This window comes from Anoplopoma fimbria, chromosome 13 (assembly GCF_027596085.1).
Source record: "Anoplopoma fimbria isolate UVic2021 breed Golden Eagle Sablefish chromosome 13, Afim_UVic_2022, whole genome shotgun sequence".
In the NCBI taxonomy this organism is placed as follows: domain Eukaryota; kingdom Metazoa; phylum Chordata; class Actinopteri; order Perciformes; family Anoplopomatidae; genus Anoplopoma; species Anoplopoma fimbria.
This window is the reverse complement of record NC_072461.1, coordinates 12,690,813-12,718,490: the sequence shown is the minus strand read 5'-3', so window position 1 is coordinate 12,718,490 and position 27,678 is coordinate 12,690,813. Positions and strand designations below refer to the sequence as shown.

The 27,678-nt window shown below is 41.7% G+C and overlaps 1 protein-coding gene across 2 annotated transcripts; it reads left to right on the top strand.

Annotated features, from left to right (window-relative positions):
• The first annotated feature begins 443 nt into the window (after positions 1–443).
• Positions 444–21,014, top strand: LOC129101624 (uncharacterized). 2 transcript variants are annotated; one of them, XM_054611511.1, is made up of 11 exons: positions 444–463; positions 7,877–8,013; positions 8,863–9,045; positions 10,371–10,542; positions 10,699–10,878; positions 11,037–11,159; positions 11,270–11,394; positions 11,489–11,519; positions 11,937–12,036; positions 13,027–13,108; positions 13,340–21,014. In XM_054611511.1, exons 2-11 carry the CDS (start codon positions 7,879–7,881, stop codon positions 19,634–19,636), a joined length of 7,428 nt encoding a protein of 2,475 aa, XP_054467486.1. In that variant the 5' UTR covers positions 444–463; positions 7,877–7,878; the 3' UTR covers positions 19,637–21,014. The 2 variants fall into 2 exon arrangements, with proteins under 2 accessions (XP_054467486.1, XP_054467485.1); XM_054611510.1 differs by lacking the exon at positions 444–463 and adding an exon at positions 526–614.
• The last annotated feature ends 6,664 nt before the right edge of the window (positions 21,015–27,678 follow it).

Genomic DNA, 27,678 nt, shown 5'->3' with positions numbered 1-27,678 from the left:
ATGTATATTTACGTTCTGCATGAACCACACATCATTTTTGTACAAATTTGCAAAATAATCATATGTTAAGGCATATGTTTGAACTTTCTAAATTCTGGGATCACCTGTAATAATTGAAATGAATTCATGCGGGTTTGATAATAGTTTGTCATGGGTTTGTAAACATGGTCATATCCCAATATAACCCCAAAACGTTGGCACAATTTGAAGATGTTGATGTGATAAAGCCAGCGTCAGATGCTCTCGTAAGAGTTTAGGATTACGGGGTTAGATTGGATTATAGTTGAGTTATATAAAGCAAACTGCACGGGATTGGCGGCCCGAGCCGAGCATGCGCACTGAGCGTCGTACCCTTAACAACACAAGAAACCCGCGAGCGTGTTTACGGAATTTAAATTGACCAAGTGAGAGGTTTTTGGTTTTTTTTAAAGGAAAGACGACGCTCTCCTGTGGAAGAGTGCAGGTGAGTTCTTGTCTTATCCCCGCGGCGCGGCTCAGCTCGGCTCGGCTCGGCTCTGCGTGTATGTGGGCCGGTGTTGTTCTCTGATCACTTTGGAATTAGGAGACAAGAGCGGAGGACGGCCGCGGCATCTGCTGGAGTTGAAACCGGACAGGTATTAAATAATAGACTGTCGCGAGGACACGCAGTGCTCACCGTGAACACTGACCAGCTCTGGAAGTCGCCGCTAATTTATGCGAGCTGTCTGGAGACGACGCACAGAACACAGTTATGTAGATTTTAATCGGGGACAAAATGTTCAAACATCCTATCCGACCGCGAAGCGAGCTGCGTAACAGCCCACTTTCCCGTAAACACAATACTGTCTTTTAAACTACATATCATCGCGTGCAGAAATTCTTTTGTTTTCAGATATTTCAGGCTAAAACTCGTTGCGTAGTATTTGTTTGTGTGCCTTTTTTTGAGCACTGGCGCACACTAAAGACCTCAAACTTCTGTGACTCTTTTAGCGTCACGTTGGTTGTTTTGCACTGTAATGAAGTAAAACGCAACATACTTAAGGGACGTAAATGATCAGTGTGGTGCGTTTGCGCGTCTGAAATCTGTAGGAAAGTTGTTTCTTATACTCGTGTTTGCTTCTGTTGTTGGGACACGAGAGTTGAGAGCCTTCATCACTTGTAGAGCACGAGAGCACACACCCCCATGAAAGCCCCCCCCCCCGTCCCCCCCGTCCCATTCCTACCGTGACTTTAGGAACTCTCTGTACCCTTTCTTTAACTTTCGCGCGGTTTTAGACGGACTGTGTTTACTCTCGCTAGTTTCTTAAAGACGTGTTTCGGTTGCTGTGGTGCGTTCATGAGATGAAAGTGCGCACTCAGCGTTGTTGCAGCACCGGCGCTACTTGTTCGGCAGTCATGTATTCAGTTTTTACAATTTTTTTTTTTCATCCAGCTGCATTAAAAAGTCTGCGTTGAATGCTTGCTTATTTGCATATTCACTGAAAGAAGAATGGCTCGTGCATTGAAGCCTCTTCACATTGTCCTCGGAACACAGTGGACCAACAGTTTGAGATATGTGTGTCTTTTTGTCAAAATGTCCAGCTTTGTTTTATCCTAGCAGTTCATTCTCGGTAGAAGGTGTCAGTTGTAGCCCTGAACTGCAAGCAGGATGTTAAAGACCCACAGGTCAAAGGTCAAACTGGTCTATGGAATCCTCTCTGTAAACGTAGCCTAAAGGCCAGATGCACAGAGCTCAGCTCTCGCTGTTGTAGGTGAGGAAAACTAAAATATATGAGCTCAAAACTGGCGGTCAAACATTACAATCATGATCCTAAATCATCTCATCCTTTACTCTATGTGCGCCCCCTATAAGAAAGATCAGTGATGTCACTGAAATGAATGCATCAACCTTTCCGTGTTCGCTCCAGTGGTTCTTCTATTAGGCCCAGTGTTTTTTGAACATCAGTCCTGACGAAGGACAATGTTTATGTCACACAGATCTGTGAGGACGCGGTAAGATAGCATCGGGCTTTTGTGATAGGCTTGTCACAAGAGACAAATGTAAATAATGTGCTATTTCCATTGTGAATAAAAAGGTGTTCATCTCCTTTTGTCATTGTAATGTTGGAGTTCATGTTGGATTTAACGTCGGCAACCTGTGCCTCCACTTTTTCCTCGTAATCAAAGATGTTGCTAAAGCATGTTTTTTTTTGCTGAGCATAGCAGGGCCCGCTCTATCAACGCGCAACTCTGCCTCTGACTTGCCAAGTGAGTGGAGTTACACAATCGGTCAGTCGGAGAGTTTCCCCATTGGTTGTTGCTCTATTCAATTTGTTTCCCTCGGGCAGAGAGTGGCGAAGGCACAATAAAAAAATTTCGTACAAGAAAAGTAAACATTCTGCAAACTATCATCTGAACCGCCTCCTCAATACATACGCAGTTGGTGCTCTACCCGTGAAGCCTGGTCCAGAGGACCAGCGAGGCCAAACGGTCCTCATTTATTTGACTCAAACGTAGATTAAACATGTTATGTGATATGACACTTCTGCAGACATTGACCAAACATGGTCCAGCCATATACTAGGTTACCATCTAGTCTTGTTAACAGCTTGAGAGTGTTAGCACGGTGCTAAATGTAGAGCTGTTTAAGAGAAAGCCAGAGAGAGAAGTGTGTGGTTAATGGGTGTATTTTGTGGTATTCTCTACTCCCTGGCCTGAGGGAGCTCTGGACCTGCTTTCATCCACACACAAACACGCAGTCAGCAGCCAGGTTTGTTTTCTCTCTCTCCCTCTCTCGTTCTCTCTCTCACAAAACACAGACTGGACTTTCTGCTCGGCTGCTGATGCTCAGTGACAGTGTGTGCGTCACAGAGGGATACAAGTCGGGACAGGGGACATACATAATGGATGTGTCTGTGTTGGATTTTTTATGAAATAAATTCATTGGCGTCCACATCTGTAAAATAATTGAAATGCATAAAAACACCTCGCAGGGCCTGCGGCTGATTTGTCTGTGTCGCATGGGGTTCAGACTGTCCCCAGATGCCCTAGATGTATTGTTTGCTCCCAATGCAAGATTATATTTTTATAATCCCTAAACAAAATTCCAGCTGCATCTTGCAAATTTAGTGCAAATGCACATCAGGAACCGATGTACCGCTCACATTTCGGAGTAAAAAACGGAATCATTGCGGAGTAAACTACCAGTCGGCTGTGTGGAAATCCTCTGAAGGTTGTGCACTCATTATGCTAGAGCTTTGAGCGGTGTCACAAAGGATTCGTGGAGGTAATGTCAATATTGGAAGCGTGATTTATCTAGCACGTAAAACTAGGGCTGTCACAATTTTTTAATTGAGCTGACAATTAATTGTCATGAACATAATTGCAACAACCAGAACAACCAGCCCTACAGCATTCTCCCCTGACGTTAGAACATTGTGCTCAGTGTGCATTTAAATGTGTATTAAGGAACCAATTGTCTGTACTTTGTTGTGGATAACAGTGGTTTATGAATGGAGCTGTGGAATTCAACACAAAATAGACTGGATGCTTAGAAAGACTTGTATTGCTTTGGCAGAAAAAGAAGGGCAAGTGGGATGTGTCATGTTCTTGGGACAGATGCTACTTGATACTTTAACACCATATCTGACTGTAGCTGGTCAGAAAGCTACAAACTGTATTAGAAAACCCAGAAGGAACATCTACTGTAGGGTCCCTGCATCGTCCTGTTAAAAGCTAGTAATACAACATCTGTACTGTGTGTGTTTCTGTTTGAACACGGAGGTCACATTGACACCAAGCTGTAGAGAAACGGAGATCAATGGGTTAATTTGAGCGGTGCAAAAAGAAATCGACTCTCTGATGAGATTAATTAGATTATGCCCCCTGGTTGTTTTCATGTTGCATACATGTACAGGCATTGACCCCCCCTCCCCTCCCCATCTGTGGTTAGTTTACAACCTGAGGAAACTGGTCCTTCAGGTAGCTGACTCATCGGGCCTTGTGAGCTGTGGTATTGCTGTATCGGTTAGTATGTGCATCGTATGTTTTGTGTTTTTGCTTGAAATGCAACGAAAATTCCTATCGCATTCTACTGTCATGCAAAAAACACTAGGCTCCTTTCACAGCGATGAACACGTGTTCCACGCTGTCACAGAGAGGTAAAGTGAAGTTGAGCAAAACAGGAACATGTGTTCATGCATGTCATTTCTGTCGAGCATATGTGAACAGACAGCTGTTGAAGCCTTGTGAAAGAGCGTGTTTGACAGTTTGTTCCAAGCAGCTCCACCCTGCAGCCCCTGAAGGTATCAGTCGTAAACCCTGTAGGAAGCACCTACTACAACTTCCTGCTGATTTTACATAATCCTACTAGGGCTAAATATATACTGATATCAGCACAAGAAGGTGCCTCGCTGTGTTGTATTAACTCTGAAACTTTCTCTTTGAGTCCCTCGTATTTTGCGGTTAGTGCATGCATGATTGTCTGGCGCGCTGGCACTGAATATCCAGGTTCCAAAACTTTTAACAGGTTCTTAAAACCTTGGCCTTCCACGACACCAATGGGCCTCATATCCTGAGCAATAAAATTGACAATTCCTTCTGTGATATCATGTTTGCGTTTGGATGATAGAGGAGGCTTAACATCCAGCGTGGTCTGGGTGTATCGGAGGGATCCTGCCGTTGTTGCGGGCGGGTGCGCCTGCAGTTATAAAACGAATAAACGATTATTAGACTAAAATATTGAAATATGTTTAATATGATATTAATAGGCTATAATATTGAAATATTACCGTTTTTAGATGATACGCCATGTTTGTAGTCGAGCTGTGATATGCAAACTGTTGTTTGCAAATTTTACATTCGACTTTTTTCCCGCCATCTATTTTGGAAAAATTCTGCCACACTGCCGATGTCTTTGACATGGACGGTAGAGGAGGAGGACTCAAATGAAACTTAAATGAAACGCTCAAAATAAAAATAAATATTCAGCAATTAAACCACCGGACGTTGAATAACATCTTCTTCAATCTACCTGTCTCTAGTGGGTTGGGCTAATCCAAAATAGTGAAAACAAGGGGGTGTTCTCTGAAGACAGGCTGTTTTCTGTGAAACAGGGCTCTGAAAACACCCCCATTAGCACTTGGTACTTTCCTCCTGATGACGACTTTATGAAATTAACACGGCAAAAAATCGACCAATCAGAATTTTGGTCGACCCAGAACGTATCGACCATTTTTTTTTATTTGTATTCTTATTTTTTTTTTTATTCTATTTTTTTTATTTTTTTATTGTATAATATGTGTATTTATTATCTGTTTCTGTGTAGTTGAGCTGCTGCAACACTTGAATTTCCCCCATGGGGATCAATAAAGGAATATAATAATAATAATAAGTCGACCAGTCGACTAGGACTTTACAGCCCTAAATCCTACACTCCCCTGCAGTAATGGAGGCTCAGTTTGTGTGGCCGGTGGGTCAGGGTTCGCTTGCCTTTTTACCGTATTTATTGAAGCATGTGTTTCTTGGGAGTGGGCATTATAGGTGTTTGAAAGGATCGAAAAGCCGGACCCTAAAGTCAAACAGCTGGTAATCTGATATATATTTATAAGGGACGTTAGGATTTTATCAATACTGGTACTCTTATCGATACTGCTTATCAGTTCGGTTCCTTATCGACGTTCCTACTAGTTCTTTTTGATAATTTTGTAATAGAAAATTACAATTAATTTAGATAAGAATGGACATTGCTTCATTATTCTTGTATGTAAACAAATAGTCATTCTTGAGCAGCAGGAATGACTATTGGCTACTGTTATGGCAGTTGTTGCCTAAATCCCTTTGACTCCACTGTTCAGAATGAGTGCAGGCCTTTGACAATAAACTGGGCAACAGGCCAATTACACTCTTTCACCCTGTCCTGTGTCATCTTCCCTGTAGCTGCCAGCGTAAAGGGACCAGTGGTGGTAGAGGGAGGGGTGATGGCTGCAGCCTCAGCTTTACAATATACACAAATTTCAAAAATCCTTAAAATACGGTCGCAGCTAAAAAAAATAACTAAGCGGTTAGCTTTCATTTATTAGCCTGATCTTATGATCAAACTCTGTATACCGTCGCTAACGTTACCTGCAGTAGACGAGGATGGACAGCTGATCTCAAAACAGTAGAAAACTGATCATTTCTGCACATTTATGATCTGCTTGTTGGTCAAATGTTTAGATAAATTGCTGGTTTTACCTCCCTAACTTGTGAGGGTTTTATTGCATTTGTGACAACAAGATTTCACAGCATCTACTGGAGGGAAATGTAGCCTCACTTTGGATCATTTTGTTCTGTTCTCCATGATGTGTGTCTCACACTGTGCTGAGCCAGAGTCGGTGTGTGTGTCAGAGTGAAGTAGAACTCGGCCCCTCATGCAAAGACAGACACAGAGACAGTTAGAGGAGGTTTGCAACGCTACTTTTTTGCGCAGTTATCTCCATCCGTATCTTCAAAAGTAATCTAAAGTAATTGTTTGACTTGTTTTTATTAACTTAAACTCAACTGGATTTTACATATTAGCCATGTTAGCGACAGGAGCTCCTTCATTGGAAGGGAATATTCCTCAATCAAAATGTAGTAAAGCTTTAGAAAATAGTAAGAAGAAACTAAAGTTGGCTTCTTATCCTAACTTAAGCTACCTTTTCAAAAGTAACTTTCACACTTTATCAGTCTCACAAGGGATCACTGGGGATTAACTGGGATTTGTGTTGGCAGGTGGATTGGATCAGGTTACCACTGCCACGGGTTGAGTTCAAGTCTGTCCGACATAGAAACTCTGAAGTGAATAGACTACTGTTCGGTTTGGAGGCATGTGTTTTTCATTTATGCAAACCAGTATTTAATTTGACTATAAAAGTAAGGTGTATATACCAACATAAATTGCAATAATGAAATGACAAAGAGAAAACGATTTTGTGGGCTTAAGCAATGGTTGATAAATAATTTACTAATAAAAAACTAATGTTGGGATGTGAAGGTTGGGGAACTCCATTTGACAGGTTAGATCACTCATTTCTGGAAAAGGGCTGCAGATGATCTGGACTAAATCTTTTAAATGATTGATAAACTATTAATAAAGTTACAACTTATAAAACGCACTTTATGAAGGGAGTGTTATTGGAGAGTGGTACCCAATTATTGATTGAACGTGTCTCTTCCATTCAAAGAAATGTAGGACACTAATTGGATTATGTACCGTTGTAACGCTACTATCGCTTTGCATGCAGAAATGATTAATAAAAAACGTTTTTTTAAATATTTTTGCAATGGTACTTCACTGTAAATTTAATGTAGTAGGCAATTTTATTTTGATTTTTAACAAGGTGGAACGTTGCAACTTAATCCCGGGGACTTGGAGAGGAAGTCGCAATTACAAAGCCGTTTGCCATACTTCAGCACCACGGACAGCACCATTCACCAACAGTACAGTTAGACTACTGATATTTCAGAGCCGTGGTTGGGACCATAGATTTGAACTTGCTCAAACCTCAGTCTAATAAAGGAGCAACGAGTCAGGCAGAATACGTCATGTGTTGGCCAACAGGGCCATCTCCTCCTGTTTGTGATACTGAAAAAAACTACAGAGACCAGCTGTTTAAGAAACTCCTTTGCGATTTTACTAATGAAATAATATTTGTCAGCTGTTGTTAGTTCTGGTCTTCTGTGGGGATTTGTTGACAATCAGAAAAATATGAAAAAACACCGGCCATATCCTTAAAATGTAATGGACCCAAATTTGTAATTTTAAACTTCTGTTGCCATGGGTTTGCCCCATTAAGGTGTGATTTTATTGTTTCCAAGAACTTCCTGCTCTAGTGTTAAGATCTCTGTGATCACAGCAATGGCTGACCGCTCCCCCTCACTGCTCTCTGTTGTGTAGGAATGAAGTTCCCCGTGGACCTCCTGGCCGGCGTTAGCCAGACAGAGCTGGAACGGATGGCTCAAAACTACATGGACAACCTCCTCTACAGCAACCCCTGTTCCCCCGAACACCTCACCCTCTCCGACTCCACCCAGGTAAAACCCACCACACACTGGACATCTGTGGTGGGGACCAGAGCTGTCCTAGCTCACTCCTGATGGGACCAGTGTACACATTTACTCAAGTACTGTACTTTAATACAATATTGAGGTTCTTGTGCTTCATTTTAGGCCTTATACTTTTACGCCACTTGTCAGCTTTAGTAAGTAGTTTCTTAACAGATTAAGATTAACACAAAATAAAAGTAAACTAATAAATTATGATATATTGTTATAATGATAACAGTATCTAAAGTAGGGGAGCCTGATTCGACTGCCAGCCTCACCGTTGAATCGTCGCAGTGGTGGGAAATTATAAAACAAGGATCATTCACATATAACAACATAAGTCCACTGCTTCAAAATAAAATAAAACATGTATTCAGTAGAGCACTCACATAAGAACGTAGCACTGTGGGAGCACTAAATATAGTTTGATTCTCTAAAATCAGCAGTGGGGAGGTGCATAGAAGCAGCAGTTAGCATCTCTCTCTCTTCTCTCTCCAGTTGACTGTCCCTTTACGGACAGCTCGGCACGAAACACGCACACACACCTACACGCTAAACAGCGTGGCCCGTTATTCTGAAACAACAGCTAAACGATGTATCTCGGTCTATAATTGTGTTGTTTTTGCTGTTTTTCTATAGACACATGAAGCTCAAACAGAGGGTGACCAATGAGCAAAAAAAGAAAAAAAGCATACCCGCTGCAACATTAAAAAAACGAGTAAATCATTGAAATCCTGTACGCATGGAACGAGGTGCGGTTGACGACCGTGCTCTGAGACGTCTCTGTCTGTCTGTCTGTCTGTCTGTCTGTCTGTCTGTCTGTCTGTCTGTCAACAGGTCACCATAGACATCACCAGCGTGGGCTTCGTCCCTCTCTATGGATCCAGCATCAAGAAGATCCTGGCCCTCTTCTCTCCCGGAGAGCCGTCCACCGCCGTGGCCCTGTACCTGCTGGACCGCTGGTGGGCTGTGGACGACATTCTCAAGACGGCAGACCCCGCTCGAGATGGAGCACTGGAGGTATGAGGGAGATGTTTGTGGACACGAGGCGGTTCGCCCACAGAGTTTGGCACTATTTTAAATGTAAAGGCGGGAGCTTAAATCCTGGAGCCTAGAGTCCACAAAATCTCAGGTCCACCTGTGAAGGGGTGTAAACTCTGGAGCAATGCCATCACACTGACTGTCAAAGGCATCTGCTCCACATTCTATAAGTTGACTTATGTGGTTGGCCAAACTGTTTCACGTTAAAATAATGTGACTATACAAACACTACAAAGCATGATGACTTGGTGGATAATGCTGTATTTTGCAAGTGAGAGAGGATGTCTACTTCAAATCTAAAGTGAAATATAAAAGTCCAAACAAAATGTAAAAAGCACAGTGTTGATATAAGCGTAAGAACAAAAACAACTTTGGCTCAAGTGATGATGCTGCAACTTATTGGCATTTTATAGGTATTATTGTCCTGTGCTGATGACCCCTCCCTCCCACTAACTATTCAAGGAACAGTCCTCTGTCTGTAGAGTGAAAATACACTTGTGCTAATGACCCTGCAACTTTTATTGATGCCTGCAGATCATAAAGAACAAGTTTGGATTTTCTAAAGTCTGTCTTAACGCAGTGCTCACATGTCATTTAGAGATATTGACTGCTGTAATTGTCCTTCCTGCCCATACTGGGATCCCTGCTTATTGCGAAAAAATCTACTGTCCTTGTCATGGTTAGGGTTTCTAGGGCGGGGCAGAAATAAAACTGCCCAAAGGCAATTTTTTACTTGCCCCTATACAGATTGTTTTATTTATTAGTGGTTATCAAACAACAATTAAGACTTAAGTTGATTGTCAATCTTAATCATAATTTAAGTAAATGAAATGTTGCAAACTGTAGGATACATAGTAATCTAAACTCCTTAAAAATATGGCGCACCATTGCAGAAGGAGAGAGAAAAGAGGAGATGTCACACGTCATATTGCTTACCGAAAGGCTTTCCAGCTGGCATCATAGACCAAGAGGATGAATGGTTCATTTTAGGTGTTCGCACAGAGGGTGTCACAGTCTCCTACTTAAAGAGAGAGAATGTCAAGTCTGCAATTATTGATAAGATATTCATCAATAGACCATTAAAAAATGCTTCCTATTTGGAAGCGCTCTGCTGTGTATCGTCTGCCATCCAAAAGTTATTTCAGGCCTATTGCACCCAAATATTGAGATAGTGTTGGGACTGGGTTGTCTTATTTCACAGTTTGTGTGTTGGTCGGCACTCCAGAAACCTTAATGTATGTGCCCAAGAACTAAAAGTTTTTCTCCCCCTTTTAAGAATAACATGTTTTGTACTTGTCCCACAGGTGGAGACAGTAGGAGAGAGAATAGTGTTATACATCCTCAATCGCGTCGTCTATCGAGCCAAGGAGAAGAGCTCTGAGGAGCTCCCCTTCCTCTGCCATGGAGAAAAAGACAATGCAAAGATCTTGTGGAATAATGGAGAGGCTGTTGGTTTCTACTCAGTGAAACCCTCAGGTAATTTATGTGATGTTCAATGCATTCATCCGCACACATGTAGCCCATACTGCTTACAGCTCATTTGCATCGGTACAACACCTGGTTTAGTCCAGTTATTTGTTTCATTCCTTTCTGACAATGTCCTCATGAATCTGCTTTTCGTTTCTCTTGTAGGCAGCTTTTGTAGTTATTTTGGAACCAGAACCTATCAGCTCCCGGTGATGGACTCCATCTTTGTTAGAAAATGTCAGCGCGGTAAAGACTTTGGCTTCAAGATGCTGGAGGACTTTGTGCTTAGTTTCAAAGAGGACTGCCTGGGGTTGAGGTACCCCCTCACAAAATCTATGTATAAAGGTACACAAGGTCACCCGGCAGCAAGCGCACCTAATTGTTTATAACAGCCTGAATCTACTTGTTTTACAGTCAGCAGTGTCTGTGCTGGTATTTCATAGAGGCATAAAAAGTACATTACTGTAAAGTCAATACACTCCTCTCTGTTCTCTGCTCCGTAGTGTGTGAGAAATACCTGTGTCAGTACCCAGGAGACACAGACCTGCTGTGGGAGGTGGAGAGCATAGGTGGGCCCAAACAGAGGACCAATATCGCCAGAAAGATCCAGGCCATGAACCAGAGTGGTAAGAAAAAGAACAGAAACTGAACTGTAGAGCTAGAACATAAAAATCCACGGTGATTTCTAAAAATATTTGACAACATAAAGATTTGTGTCATTATTGTTGTTTCTCAGCAGTATCCAGGAATCTATCATTCACAGAGGAATCAATTGTGATTATTGAAAAGGATGTTGTGATGGAGGCAATTACCACTCAAATAAAAGAAGCTGGCTCTATGGAATGCACAGTTGAAATTGTGGTACGTTACTATTTCTCCCAATTTGCTAATCATGTGTTTGAGAAACAAATTATTCTACAAGTAAAAAAATAACCCCGGTTATTTTGATTTGTAGGAGGAAGTGACAGTACTGAAGGCTACCAAAGGTGAGCATCATTTAACATCTATGTTAATAATTTTCCCCAAAAGCCCCTTTCACACTGCCTGTTAAAGGTGTGAATGTTGCGCAGTTATTCTACATCACTGCTCTGTATAAAAGGTACAAACACAGATTTGGGGGACAACGGAGCCAAATCCACATCTGGACAGCTGGCCCAGCGGGACTCCACGTACACACACTCTACCCCCCAGATATTATTACACATCACGGCGACTTGCTATCTAAAATCATAACCTGAGGCGGCATTATGCAGCCTTTATTTGGTTCAGAATGAAAAAGAAAAAGTTGGTGCAATGGGGAATCTTCTTTACTTTTCAAATTGGCATCTTTGTGTGAAAGGGTCTTTAGGTTGTATATTAATGTTTGTAACGTTTAATATGATTATGTTATAACATTGTTTCAGAGGCTGAAGTGCCCCTCACAGCCCGGGGAAGGAGTAGTGGCTCAAAACGAAGGAAGATGGGAGAAAAGATTGGGGAGGAGAAGTCGGAAAAAGTCATCAGGTCTGTATGAAACCCTGTCACTAGGGATGGGTATATTTAGGATGTTATCTATACTAATACTCTTATTGACACTCTTATCGGTTCGGTTTCTTATCAATACTCTCATTGGATCTTTTTTATTATTTTGTGAGAAAAAATACAAAATGAATTAGGAAAAAAATTAACATTGCTTTGTTGTTCTTGTATGTAAACAAATTGTCTTTCTGGAGCAGCAATACAAAAGTTCCAAAATCTTTAAAACACATTGCAGCTAAATGGCATCGCTAACGTTATCTGCAGTGGATAAGGAACAGTAGAAAACAGTGCATTTCTGCACATTTATGTTCTGCTTGGTGGCCAAATGTTTTAATAAATTGCTGGTATTACTTCCAGGCATCCCTACCTGTCACCCCTTAAAACAGCATAAATGTACTTACAGTAGGAAATAAAAAATGTCCATCTAACCTGTCCATTCAAGAGATGGAGAGTTCAAAGTTCAGTAGTCTTGCTGTAGGTAGCGTGCAATCATGGTCCACTATGACAGGGAGCCATTTCACCATGACAGCATTTTAATTGTTCATGTTAACGCTTTGTCCTACAATATGAAATATTGAAATATTGTAGAACAAAATATGAAAATATTGTAGAACAAAATATGAAATATTGTAGGAAATATTGTAGAACAAACCACTCTTGTAAATTTGAAGCTTTTATTTGTCTCACAAAAGACAGTTGCTTACAAGAGAATCCAACATGCTCAATCAGCCGAAAAGGCTGCCGTCAAACGGAAATAATAATATGCTATGGCCTTTGAATGATGAAACATATTTATAGGTGATTCTCATGGAAAAACAGTAACAAATAAAATAAAGAGGAAAGCAGCAAATTATCTTCCAAAAGCAACTCCTTTGTGCGGTTGATATTTTTTCAACAATCTCCTCTGTTGTCACACCATCAAATCCTTACACTACATCATTCTTGAAATTAATAAGTGGTATCTAATCTTTTTAGAATTGAGGATATTGAAGCAGAATCCCCCAGCAAGGATCAAGTGTCTGCGCAACAGAAGACAGAACTACATGTCTCTGAATTGGTGTGTATATGCAAATTTACTCTTTACTGTGTTATTACTTACTTACTTATTTATAATACTTGTTTTGATCTTGTTTTTTTACTATGTCTCTTGTTTGCACTATCCTCTCTGCTGCTGTAATCCTGCAAATTGAATAAAGGATTATCTTATTTTATCTTAATTCAGTTAATGTTTGTCTACAGACCAGTACAGCAGCTTGTTCATGATTGAGTTTGCTTTGTTTATTTTTAGGGTATATCCAGTATGGCTCCTGAAGAGCAAGGAGAGGATATGGTGGACTCAAAGATAACAGTTGAGAACGTGGCATCAGAAATTGAGGAAGAGTGTCGGGAGGAGGACACTGCAGCGCTGGCAGTCTCTGAAGAAGCTTTGGAGGAAACAGAAACTCTGGAAAAAGTGGAAGAGGGAACTCAAGTTGGGGATACCGATGAAAAGTCAGAAGAAAGAGTAACACAACAAGAGGCAAGTCTATCAAAACGTGCAACATCAGAGAATGGTGAAGCTGGAAAACCAGGAAAAGTCAATGTAAAGGCTCTAACAACTGTACAGAGTGTAACCCCCACACGAAGATCTACACGTCACAGCAAGCCAGAGGACGTGGTAAAGAAAGGAACTTCAGCCCAGGATGTAGGGCTTCTTTTGAGAGGAAGAACTCTAGGAAATACCCCTCCACCCACACGCAAATATACCCGACGCAGCCACAAAGTATCTGAAGAGTTACAGAAAGAGGTTGATGAAGTGGAAGAGGAGAAAGACGTTTCTACAACTGAAGTAGTGGAGGAGTCAGCTGTAACTGAGGGAGAAGCACAAGAAGAGACTTCCATAAAAGAAGATGTAGTTGATACTGCAACCGAAGAAGCAGCTACAATGTTGGACCAACCAGCCCCTGTCCTAGCCCTAAAAGTCCCAGAAGAAGCTAATGTATCATCAGCACCTTTAACTGAGGAGCCACAAGTAGAAGACGATGCCCCAAATAATCTGAAAGAGGTTGAAGTGGAAGAGGAGAAAGGTGTTTCCACAACTGACGTAGTGGAGGAGGAGTCAGCTGTAACTGAGGGAGGAGAACAAGATGAAGCGACCTCCGTAGAAGAGGATGTAGTCACGGTGGAAGAATTATCAGAAAAAACGCAACAGCTAGAAGATGAACAACCAAAAGATGAAGAGAAGACAGAGAAACAACAGGAGCCTGAGGTGGAAGACACTCTAGTGAAGGAGAGTTCCACAGAGCTTCCGGATACAGCAGAGCCTGCCATAACAAAGGAAAATGAGGATGAAAGCGTAACAGATGAATCTGAGAAAGAACAAAATGGTGAGGAGGTTGAAACACCAGCGATACAGAATAAAACAGATGTCCCTGAGAATGAGATTGAAGAGGCTCCTGCAGAAGCTTCTGCTGGTGAAGAGAAAGCAGATGAGCAAGCAGAATACAAACAGGTGGGGGAACACCACCTGGTGGAACTAGAAGGGACTGATGACAAAACAGAAGAAGCGATAACAACAGAGGAACTAACTGTTGTGCAAGAAGGTACAGTTCCAAAGGCAGAGGAAGCACCATGTTCTCCTTCAACTGAGATATGTGCAGATAGAAAGGCAGACATTCCAGTAGGAGATGATGCTGAAGGGAACATTCCACTAGCTGAGGTAGATGAGGCAATGAGCATGGAAGAGGAAGAGGCACCAGTTGTTGAAACCAGAGCTCTGAGACGTAGAACAAAAACAAGCACAGCTACACCAGGACGCAAATCAACAGGAGGCAAAAAGCAGGTGGATGCACAAGAATCAGAAAACAGTGAAGCAGAGGAACCCACGGTGACAACAAGAACATTGAGACGTGGGAAGATATCTACCACTGAGACACCTAAAGGCAAATCAAAAAAAAGCCGTAAACAAATCCAGGATGAAGAGCAAAATGGAGAAGAGGAATCAAAATGTGTCGAGGAGACGGCAGTAGTGGAGGAAGAGGCAGCAAAGGAAGCAGCTGTAGAGAAGACTGATAAGGAGATAGAGGAGATAGTAGATGAGGTTAAGGAAGCCGCCTCTGAAAAAGAGGAAGGTTTAGAGTTGATGCAAGATGCAGAGCAACAACAAGATGCAGTGGAAGATCAAAAAGAGCTGGGATCAGAGCCATCAACAGAAGCGGACGAGGGGAAAGCCCCAGAGGAGGATAGAATAGAGGTGGAGAATGACGATCTTGTTACTGCACAGGTGGAAAAAGGAGAGTCTGAGGAAGGAGCAATGGCGATGGCTGAAGAGGAAGAGAAAACATCTGTAGTGACAGCTGCTGAAGATGATTTAGTACAAGGAGAGACAGACCCACCATTACCTTCAGAGCCCACTGACTCAGCTGTACTTCTACCTGGTGGAGATGAGGCAACACCATCAGCAGAGGAGCAACAGAGTGAGGACATGGCAAGCCAGCTTTCTGATCTCCGAAGAGTAACAGTGGTTTTAGTGGACCTGCAAAAACCCCATCACGATGTAAATGATGAAACAGCAGCTACAGAGGAGGGTCCTTCTGTACAAAAGACTGCTGCTGAGACCGAAGAGGAGCAGAGGGAAGAAACAACGAAAGAGGAAGAAACTGTGGCACAGGAGAATGTTCCTGTGTCTGCAGAGGAAGGGTGTGGGGATAAGGTGGAAGCAGTCGTAAAACAAGATACAGAGGAGGGTAGAGATGAGGAGACAGCTAAAGCAGTCGCAGCCACGCCGAAAACCAGAGGCAGACCGAGAAACGTGAGAAAGGAGGTAGCTTCAACAATCCAGAAAGAGGAGGGTAGAGATGAGGAGACAGCTAAAGAAGGGGTTAATGTTGAGGAGCAGAAACCTACAGTTACTGAAACCAGAACACCAAGAAGTAAAAAACAAGCAGTCGAAGCCACCCCAAGAACCAGAGGCAGACCAAGAAAAGTGAGAAAGGAGGTAGCTTCAGAAATCCAGAAAGAGGAACCGGCAATTCAAGTCACGGCTTTGAGGACGGGAAGGAAATCTCTCCCTGTCACACAGAGATGTACACCAAAAAGAACCCGCAAGCAACTCAAGGAAGAAGAAGAAGAAGAAGAAGAAGAAGAAGAAGAAGAAGAAGAAGAGGGAGGAGAGGAATCTACAACAGTTGAGGTGGGAGGGGAAGATGAAGGAGAGAAAGAACAACAGATGACTGATCAGGAGAAAGGAGAGAGCCTTGAAGACAAGGATCCAACTGAACAAGTGGAAAATATAGAAGCAGAAACAGCCTTAGAGAAAGCGGATACTGTGGCAGAGGAAGGACTAGATGCAATGGAAGATCAATCAGAGGGCATATCCAAAACATCTGCAGAAAGGCAGGTAGAGGCATCAGGTGAAGAAAATAAACCAGCTTTGGGGGCTGAGGAAGCGGAACTACCACCAGTTGCCACAACCAGATCTCTGAAGAGTGGTGGAAAGATGTCCAAAGCTTCGCCAAAAAACAGGTCCAGACGAAGCAAAAAGCAGCCAGACGAAGAGGAAGATGAGGAGGAACTTGAACCTCCAGTAGAAACAAGAATTATGAGAAGGGGAAGGAAGTCTGTTTGTAGAAGCCGCAAACAACTCCAGAAAAAGAAAGAGGGACCAGAGGAATCAGCTGAAGAAGCAGAGGTACAGGAGAAAGAGGAGGCAGGGCCGGATTCAGCCGAATATCCACCAACTGAAGCGGACAATGGGAAAGCCCCAGAGGAGGATAAAATAGAGGTGGAGAATGACAATCTTGTTACTGCACAGGTGGAAAAAGGAGAGTCTGAGGAAGGAGCAATGGCGATGGCTGAAGAGGAAGAGAAAACATCTGTAGTGACAGCTGCTGAAGATGATTTAGTACAAGGAGAGACAGACCCACCATTACCTTCAGAGCCCACTGACTCAGCTGTACTTCTACCTGGTGGAGATGAGGCAACACCATCAGCAGAGGAGCAACAGAGTGAGGACATGGCAAGCCAGCTTTCTGATCTCCGAAGAGTAACAGTGGTTTTAGTGGACCTGCAAAAACCCCATCACGATGTAAATGATGAAACAGCAGCTACAGAGGAGGGTCCTTCTGTACAAAAGACTGCTGCTGAGACCGAAGAGGAGCAGAGGGAAGAAACAACGAAAGAGGAAGAAACTGTGGCACAGGAGAATGTTCCTGTGTCTGCAGAGGAAGGGTGTGGGGATAAGGTGGAAGCAGTCGTAAAACAAGATACAGAGGAGGGTAGAGATGAGGAGACAGCTAAAGCAGTCGCAGCCACGCCGAAAACCAGAGGCAGACCGAGAAACGTGAGAAAGGAGGTAGCTTCAACAATCCAGAAAGAGGAACCGGCAATTCAAGTCAGGGCTTTGAGGACGGGAAAGAAATCTCTCCCTGTCACACAGGGATGTACACCAAAAAGAACCCGCAAGCAACTCAAAGAAGAAGAAGAAGAGGGAGGAGAGGAATCTACAACAGTTGAGGTGGGAGGGGAAGATGAAGGAGAGAAAGAACAACAGATGACTGATCAGGAGAAAGGAGAGAGCCTTGAAGACAAGGATCCAACTGAACAAGAAGAACATATAGAAGCAGAAACAGCCTTAGAGAAAGCGGATACTGTGGCAGAGGAAGTTGTCAACCAACATGATACTCAGGAGGAAGGACAGGTCGACAGTATTGAGACAGTTGCCGAGGAGGACTCAGAGGCTTCAGTTGGACAACATGCCGATGAGGAAAAGACCTTGTCTGTTGTAGACGAAGCAGTCGCAACACAAGATACAGTCGAGGGAGAACAGTCAACCTCCACATCTGAAGTGGAAGAAAGTGCTGCTGGAGAAGCGGCGACAACGTTGACAGCAGAGGACGAGCAGGCAAAAGATGCGTCTGATGAGGAAGCACCAGTTGTTGAAAGAGTTCTGAGAAGTGGCCAAAAGACCGTGAGAGCAACAAGGAGAAGCAAAACCACAAAGGAACATGATGATGAGCAAGAAGAACAGGCACCTGTAGAGAAAAGCACAGAAGAGGATGAGCCAGCAGTAGCAACAAGAGTTCTGAGGAAGGGAAGAAAGCCTGCTGCCGCAACACCTAGACGTAAATCCAAAAGAGCCCGCACACAGTGTCAGACTGAGGAAGAAGAAGAAGAAGAAGAAACCACTTCACCTGAAGAGACAGACGAAATAGAGGAAAGCAGGGATGAGAAGATTGAAGAAAAGGATGGTGATGAGGATGCAGCTCGGGATGAAGGAAATGCAGAGCCAGAACTCTGCATAGTGGGAGAAGCTGATTCCGGAGAATCACTCACTGAGCAAGAGACAGTGGAAGAGGAGCAGTCTGCTGTTTCCGAAACATGTGCAGATGTACAGGAAGAGGCTTCTGTTGGGGAAGGAGCTGAAGAGACGCCTAATACAGACGAGGGAAAGGTTACCGATGAGGAAGAAGCACCAACTGTTGGATCAAGTGGTGAAAAGACAGTGGGAGCCACAACAAGAAGCAAAAAAACAGAACCACAAGATGATGTGCAAGAGGAAGAGGCACCTGGAGAGAAAAGCACAGAAGAAGTTGAGCCTGCAGTAGAAACAAGAGTTCTGAGGAAGGGAAGAAAGTCTGCTGCTGCCACACCTAGGTGTCAATCCAAAAGAGCTCGCACAAAGCATCAGCAGGAGGAAGAGGAAGAAGAAGAAGAGACTCCTGCTGTAGAGGTTAAAGGAGAGGAAGAAGAGGCGGGGAAGGAATCACCCGAGGAGAAAGGGATGGAGGTAGAGGAAACAGAGAAAGACAAAGATGTGGAAGAGGAAGAAGCTGATAATGCGGCTGAGGAAGAGTCTACCGTGGGGGACGCAGAGCAGACGAAGGATGCATCGACACAGGAAGCAGCCGTGCTTGAAGAGGAGGATAACCCTGTGGAAGCTGTGAATGGGAGTGGTTCTGACACTGTCCTACCTCCATCAGCTGAGGTAGAAGAGACTAACTCAGCTGAGGAAGAGGAAACCGCAGTCGTAGAACGACCTACTGCCGCTGAAGAAGTGGGATCGGACACCGCCATCGCTGAAGAGGAAGAAGCTCCAGCTGTGACAGCAAGAGCACATAGGAGCACACAAAAAGAGTCACCTGCCACACCGTCACCAAGATCCAGAAGACAGGAAGACGACTCCCCTCGACGATCCGTACGAAAAATGCCAAAAGTGGATTATAGGGAAAGCAACGAGGCTGAGCGAGATGAGACTGAGGGAGACACTGAGGGGGAGGAAAAGGTTGCAGTAGCATCAGAGGAGGACCAAGACGAGAAGAAAGCCGAATGTTCTTCAGATTCAGATAAAGAGGTAGAGACGGCAGGTTCAAGCCAAGAGGACGAGGAATACGAGCAGAATACGTCCGAGGAAGAGGAACCCACAGTGATTGGGAAGAGAGTTTTAAGAGGGAGGTCGGTTCCGTCAGTGATAATAACACCCCAGTCTAAATCCAGACGCCGCAGAGCTAAAGTGTCCAAAGAAGAGAAGACCACTCGCTCATCTCAGAAGAGAAAAAGTACTGAGGCGACTACAGCTCGCAAGTCTAAGCGTCTCAGCAGAGTTTAGGATGTTTAGAATACGATTGTTGACGATGACACAAAATTGGATTTGTGCAGTCACTAAACTGGGAAATGCAAAAAAGTTTTTATATATATATATTTTCATACTAAATGTTTTAATGCAAGCTTTTGTAGTGTGCAGGCTCAATGTAAAGTGACAAAGTGCTCCGCCTGGTGGAATCCAGGGGTAACTACGTGAAAGTAACATGGTCCTGCTTAAGGGCCTCTGCTGTTTTTCTTCTCTACCCCCTTCATCTGACCTGGGGGCAGTGTGTCTCACAACTATTTTCACCTGCGTGTCTCATTTTTCTTCAAACAAGAACTTATGCCATCATGACCATTATAATGACATGCAAATCCTACCCACTGTCCCTTTTTTAAAAGACCTCTAAACGGTAAGGCCATGATACCACTGAATGTTAAAGCTACACAATGAAGGTCCATTGTTTAAATACTTAATTAATAATCAGAATATTTGAAAAGTGTTTTTGCCTTTTCCCAGTTTGTATGTGAACATGAATTATATTTTTGAGGTAAAACACCCAGTGTGATCATAAAGAGACTGGGTTCATGGAAGTCTGCACACAGATACAGATACAGATGAGCAAACTTGTGCTGCGACCACGTTGCATTTCCTTTGATCGTTTCTTAAAAGCCATAATTAGCATTTGACCTGAGAATTCTTACAAGTGGGGAATTATTATGTTTATATTGTAAAAATGTGAATGTCCAGTTTGCATCGTGTGATGCAACAAATCTAGGTTTTGGTATTTTTTTATTCGACAACATGTAACAAGATCCAATTATTTTTCAAAATTTGGTAAAAATCAAATGAATGAGTCTTTTTTAAATTTGTGATATGCTCTATGTTTTTTACTCTAGAAAGGAACCAGTTATTTTGTAAAGCTTGTTTATGTACTTTGATCAAGAAAAATTACCAAAACATGTTCTTGCTTTGCAACTATCAGCAGAACTCAGGTCTTAATATCAGCGTGTTGTCTTTTTTCATATAGATCCATCTAATTATGTAATCACCTCTCATGTTACACTTTTAACTAACTTTGTTAGCCTTTAGAGAGGACGTCTTTCTCGAGCCATCGTGTAGTCAATGCCCTTTATCATGTTTGTTGTTTTTAATAATGGGATTATTTAGTCAACATTATACATTGGGTCATCGCTGTCAGTTTAAATGTTGATTTTGTTGTCTGCATCATTTGGAGGATAACATTTAATAAGCTGTATGATGTCAAACTGTGATTTATTTTTTTTTGCAAATGTTTTTGTGCTTATTATCAGATGCCGTTTAAGTCATTTAAGGTCATTAACACCATTTTTTTGTCTGTGTGGATTTACTTTTCTCTGAAATTCTGTTTCCATGAGCTGAAATTGTAGCAAATAAAGATTTCTGAAATAAGTATTTTGACAGTTGTATACTTATTGGGCATAAACTTTTCTCATTGGATTTTATTATTGGATCCCATGACACACGCAATCATTTAGAGACCCACAGTTACAATCAACGTGCAGAAACTTATCGTTCCACAGATTTAATGATTACGTTCATGAGTAACCCTTGGTAATGGTTGTATAATAACGAAAATAATAATAACAATTAACTTTATATCTACAGAGCCTTTCAAAACCAGAGTTAGATGCTTCACCAAAAAATTAAAAGATCATACAAAGAATATGCAATTAAAACAGGAATTTTAAAAAGTGATCAAATCAGAGATAAATCAAAATGAAATGGAACATTTAAGACATTTTTTTTAAATGTCTTAAATGTTTCTCTGTACAAGTGGGTTTTCAGAAGCTTTGTAATCTGAGGCGCTAACATTGATGGGGAGTTTGTTCCACAGCCTGGGACCTAAAACAGCAAAAGCATTGTCCACCCTGAACAGCATTTCATTTTGTGTTCAGAGGGGTCTATAAAGGGTAAGGAGTTCTGAAATGTAAAACGGAGCTGGACCATGTAGGGATGTTAAAGTTATCAATAGAGTCTGAAATTAAATTACGTAACAAAAGGGTCATTTCAGTAGTCTAGGCAGGAGGAAATTAGGGTGTGGATGAGTTGTTCAACTATTTTTTGATCACTCTTACAATTATGATCAGGACCAATAACCAAGACTTCAGTCTTATCTGTCCTCAGTTGCAGGAATTTGGCAGCCATCCAATCCTTAATGGAAGGAACGCAACAAAAATCCAGCAGAATAAAGTCCGATCCACTCCTCCAAATAAGATCTACTGCCACTCAAGGGACAAACATCCTGATGATTATTTACAGATTAATGGTGGATTGATTGAATTATCCCACCACCGTATTGGAAACAAGTGTGTGCGGCGTGTCTTTCTTCTTTAGCCAATTCATAGGCTCAATAAAACTATTGTCAGAATAATTGTTATTTTTCAGAATTCTTGTTTTTAATGTGATACAATTGGCCACGAAGTCTCACTATTACTTCTGCCGGCAGATGCCAGATCCCAGTGTCACAGAACAATAAAATAAATGGAAATGAAAGATATTTTATCAGTACAAACAACCACGCTTTAGTTCAGGTGCCCATGTTGGTTTTATATGTGCAACATTGTTCTGATTATTTTGATGATCTTATTTATTCTGCTTTAATTTATGGACGGATGCAAGTGGATTGGTGTTTACAAACTTTGTGTCCAAATCCTGCTTGTATTTGTCATTTTATTCATGTACATTACGGAATTCTCCACTTTTCTGTGTCTTCTTCTTCTTCTTTTTTGGGCGTTTTTGTCTCTAATTACTGTACTGGACTTTGTAGAACAGGATTTAGTTTAAATTTTTCTGAAATACACTTCCCAGAGTCAGTACTTACTATGAATATAACTTTAAATTATATAAAAGGGTATTATTATTACATGATATTTACTGTCTCTTGTGTTGCATGACAAGCCCGGTGCTTATATTTGTTTCACACCTGTGAACATGTTGGGAGGAGAGGAACGTTACATACAGAAGCTCTGAGGTGGGATTTATTTCTCAGTAAAGGCTGCGTTGTGTTGAATATTGATAGCACAAAACATATTTTAAACGCAGTATCCTCTTTAGCTTCGTTATGAACTTCTTGAAAATGCATTAAATTGTAGGATATGGTCTGTGATAGATATGGACACTCAGTCATCATTCAGTGTGATTTACACTCACAGAATATCATTATCTCTGGTGTCAAGAATTTCAGAATGGAGGCCATTTAAAGATCTGATTCTTCTTCATTGTTTGGGGGAGGAGCAGCAGACCACATGGAGATGAGGATGTCATTGTGAAGAGAGGTGTATCTGAAAAACACTACTGCTACATACAGAGCTGGAACAGACAAATGGCATGATGTTTTTTTTTTTAGATATCTGAACGATTGTGTGTCTGTGATGTGGTTTTTTAATGTTTCCGTCGTCCGGAAAACAGCTGGAACACAGGAAGACCCATCAGAAGCAGCTCAGCCGACTCCGAGACGAGATCAACGCTGGACAAAGTCACAGAGTTAAGTAAAGAATAGTAGAGCATAATATTATCTTGATACTTTGATTATTGTTTAAGATTTATTTAGTTTGTATTTTAAACATATTTATCCAGCTTTTTAGCCTTTTGTTTATGGATGGTAGATGTGGGGAATGGAACAAGGGGGATTGCATGGTATGTGTGGAAACCACTTGACTACCTGGACATGCATGTTTTAATTATTTTTTATATGTATTTCATTTTATTGTTTGAATCATTTGTTACCAAATAAATGGACTGGCAGACATATTAGGTCTTCATGTCCTCAGTGTGTGACTTACAGAACCTCAGACGTAATTAAATGTAAGTCATTTCTGACTCCTGACATCTTTACACAAAGCACATTGTGATAACAGGATCAGATTATCAATGTTTTGTGTTGTAAAAGTGAAAAGAAAACCCATGAAAGGGTTCTAAAAAGTCAGTTTAGTTTGGTTCTTGCAGCAGGAGAGACTTTATATGTTTGTATTTCTAAAAAGAGTCAAGATGGTCCACAGGAAGGGCAGAGACTCCATCACTGAATATTGTGACTGCGCGCTGGGCTAACCGGTGCGTTAGAGAGTGACGGCAAGTGGTCTGAAAAAGCGTGAGTATGAGACGAGCTGGAATGAGAACGTGTTCCACTGCCGGATAAATGGAGGTGGCGTATCAGAGGATGCCATTTCTCCCGAAAACCCACCTGACAAATGCACCAATCACTCAGAAAACACTTGCTAAAATGGAGAGCAATATGGAGTGTGAACTCTCTCATGTAAAAGGTAATTATCATTTTATTTCATGATTTAGGCTCTCTGAAAAGCTTCGTCCATTTGGGGACATCCATGGGACACTCCTCACTCTCTTTCTGCATCATCTTATCTTATCTTATCAAAAGACAGGTTTTCTTTGCTGGAGTTAAAGAGAAGAGAGAGGACAAAGAAATACAGTATATTCATTTGTATATAGGCACGTTTAGATATGCAAGTCAACGTATCTCTCGTGGTTCTCTTTATTTTGTGGCCAAACCATGGATGTATAAAGAGAACAACATAGAGAAGGTTGGGAAGCACGTCTTTATCTGAAAAGTAAGTAGTAACTACATTAAACACATTGCAGAATATATTGCTTACAATTTTATTTTAAATTGATGTGTGTGTCACTTATTCTGAAAATCTGGCTTCCTGTTTGTATAAATGCATCACAACAACAGAGGAAACCTGTAAAACATCAGGACCACATGCTGTCAACCTGTGGACACTGGAGGACCATATAGGACCAAGGACAGTGTCCAACCTGACGCCCTCAAAGCTCCATGCAAACATGCATTTCTATATTATTGGACTTTATCTAAGACAGGGTTTTGTAAAAGGTCTGAGAGGAGAATTCATTTGTGGTTGACCCCTGGGCAGGTCACATGTCTCTCAAACATGACAGGAGACAGTGAGTCAAAATGTAGTTTTATTATTCGAGCTTATGTCTTAGTCACATGATGGATATTCCTCATAAAGTTGTATTTAGTTGCTGTTTCTGCAGCGGAGGACTGTTGATCTGGACCTGATGGAACTCTGAGGTAAGACCTGTTCTCAGCAGGGACCTGAACATTCCATGGTTGCCATGTTTCCCTCAATGTGCGTCTTTTGGAATGTTCACAAACAAACGTTCTATCAGTCAGAAAAGCAGAAGTTTCTACTTGTACCCCACGATTTCTCTGAGAAGAAAACACCAAACTGCGATTGTTTGCATCTCGACCTCTACTTGTGACCTACTGTCAAAGTTTAGAGAACTTTTTGCTGGAGAGATGTGAGATTTATAAACTTTCTAGACCAACCTTGTTTCTATGTATTTCCCCGTTGAGACTCTGAACGTCCAGAACACACCGATGCTAATGCTAATATTAGTAATATTTTAATGATCACAGTAAATGAATCCTCTAGGACTGACGTTTGACTGTTGTGACAAAGTCTGAACAAGTGTTTCTAAACTAAAGCTGATTTCTTGGTTTGTTTTATCTCGGACCTTCCGTCCAGCATTAAAATATGCTAACAAATATTTAGCTAGCTAACAAAATATTGTTTTATATATTTATATAACTTCTAGGTGATTCAGATCATAAGTGATGCGAGCAGTGGCAATAATATTGATCTTTAATTAATATCATAATCCCCACATTTCCTACATATTTGGGACATGTTTTCATATATCAGGAGGCTATTTTACACCAAACTTGGTTCATAAATGTGTCACTTTGTCAGACCTACAGCCTAATCCTCCATATGCTCATTTATTATGAATACATAATGATGTAGTGAATATCAGACCAGGTCAGGTGTTATTTTATTAGTAGATGAATTGTCTGCAGCAGAAATATTACAGTCAACAGTTTTTCTGTACCAGTAAACTGTATCATATATAAAGTATATATATATAACATTTAACTGTATCAGTGGTGACTGTGAGCTCGTGGGTTTGATACCAGCATCATGTAGACATATGTAAGGCCTCCTGCAGTAACAACACTGTGAAAGAAATGCAGACAGTTTGGACTGTACTGTTTTTATTTACTGCTACTTTAATACAATATGTGATAAATGAGCATGAAGTGCATCAGTGGTCTGAGGGTTGTGTTTGTTTTTACCCTCAGATGGCCCAACGGTGCACCTACAGCAGCGTCCAGATCCCGGACCCTTACCGGCCCGGCATCTGGACCACCTGCATCAGGATCACCAGTCCAACCTCCCTGATCGGCTCCTCATCCGGGCCCCCACCTGACTACGACCCTGGCAGCAGGGTTACAGTCACTCCAACCAGGAGCACGGTAAGAACACCAAGAACCTGAACATCACACATTTATTGTTGAGTTTCTTTCATTATCTCCCAGAAAATAGTTTACTGCAGAGTACATTGCACATTTGTAATACTTTTATACAAGTTCCATGTATAAATAACAAAAAATAACTAAGAGACACAAAACTCCACCAAACCAAAAACAAAACAAACAGAAAAAGGGAGGAAAGGGTGAGGTAGGAGACTTGTATATTACAAGTCTTTTTATTATTGTATCTTATTTAAAAGACTGTCTTTAAATCTCATTCATGATTGATCTCTGATTGTAAACTTAATTTTTCATTTAAAACATTTGTTTCTATTGTTGAAATAAATTCATTTGGTTTTGCACACACGTATTTGGCAGTGTTGAACCTTGTCATCTGCTTCATGCTTTTGCTTGTGTATAATTTATAATGACATTTACTTTCAATGAAATATTACCCTTTTTTGATCTTTTATTCAGTATATGACCCTGAGAAATTTCCATGAATAACTAACATGGTTTGTTTACCATGATGTGGAGCAGTGGTTGATGATGTATTTTTTTTTACCTTCAGGCGGGTCGTCGCTTCACCTGGAAGGGCTTTCTTCATCCAGGACCCCAACCGGCCTGGCATCCCCCGGATCATCCTCCGTAGGACCCCAGCCTCAGAACCCAGGACTGGCTCCTCAACTCTCTGTGACCCTGGGTCTTCTGCTACTCCTCCTTCCTCTTCTTACTCCTCTTGTATCTTCTCTCTCCCTCTTCTTCAAGCTCCTCCTCTAGCTCCTCTTCTAGCTCTTCCTCTAAATCCTCTTCTAGTTCTTCCTCCTCTGCTCCTCCTCTAAATCCTCCTTCAGCTCCTCTTCTAGTTCCTCTTCTTCAAGCTCCTCCTCTAGCTCCTCCTTCAGCTCCTCTTCTAGTTCCTCTTCTTCAAGCTCCTCCTCTAGTTCTTCCTGTAGCTCCCCCTTCCCAAACTTCCCCCCAAAGACGAACACAAGAGAAGGTAAGATTTAATTATTCAGCACATTTTAGCAACAAGGCCATTGAAAGTTTTCATTTTCAAATCAAAACATCAAAAGCATTGAGACAAAGTAAAAGAGCCAAGAGAACAGAAAACTAAACAAGCTAAAATAGAATAAAACAGTGCGGTTTAAGAGAATTATTTGATGAAAGGCAGCGGCGAACAGAAAGTCTTCAGCCTTGATTTAGAAGAAGTGAGACTTGTAGTCAACCAGTTTTCTGGGAGTTTATTCCAGATTAACGGCTGTTGAAATTCAGAGTCCATGACTACACCTAGATTTCTGTCTTGGTCTCTGGTTTTCAACATTGTCAATTTAAACAGAACGTTGACTTCTAATCGTTCCTTCTTGGCTTCGTAAACAACTACCTCAGTTTTGTCTTTGTTTGATTGAAAAGATTCTACTAAATTATTGGTCCAAATACTCTGTGCTTTTATTGGACAATAGTCCTCTGGTGATATAGTTAAATAACATTGTGAGTTATCTGCATAATTCTGATCATTTATTTTGATGTTTTCCAAAGCTCCTCTGATCCACCTCAGGGACCAAGTGAGTCTTCAAGGCTTAGTCCCCCTAAACCACCTCAGGGACCAGGTGAGTGTTTCAAGGTAAGTCCCAGTGAGCGCGTCATGGGGCAACCTGAGTGGAGAAACCAGTTAAACAGCTGGTGGTGCAACAGGGGCACTGAACCTCAAGGTAAGGTAAAGCACCAGGAC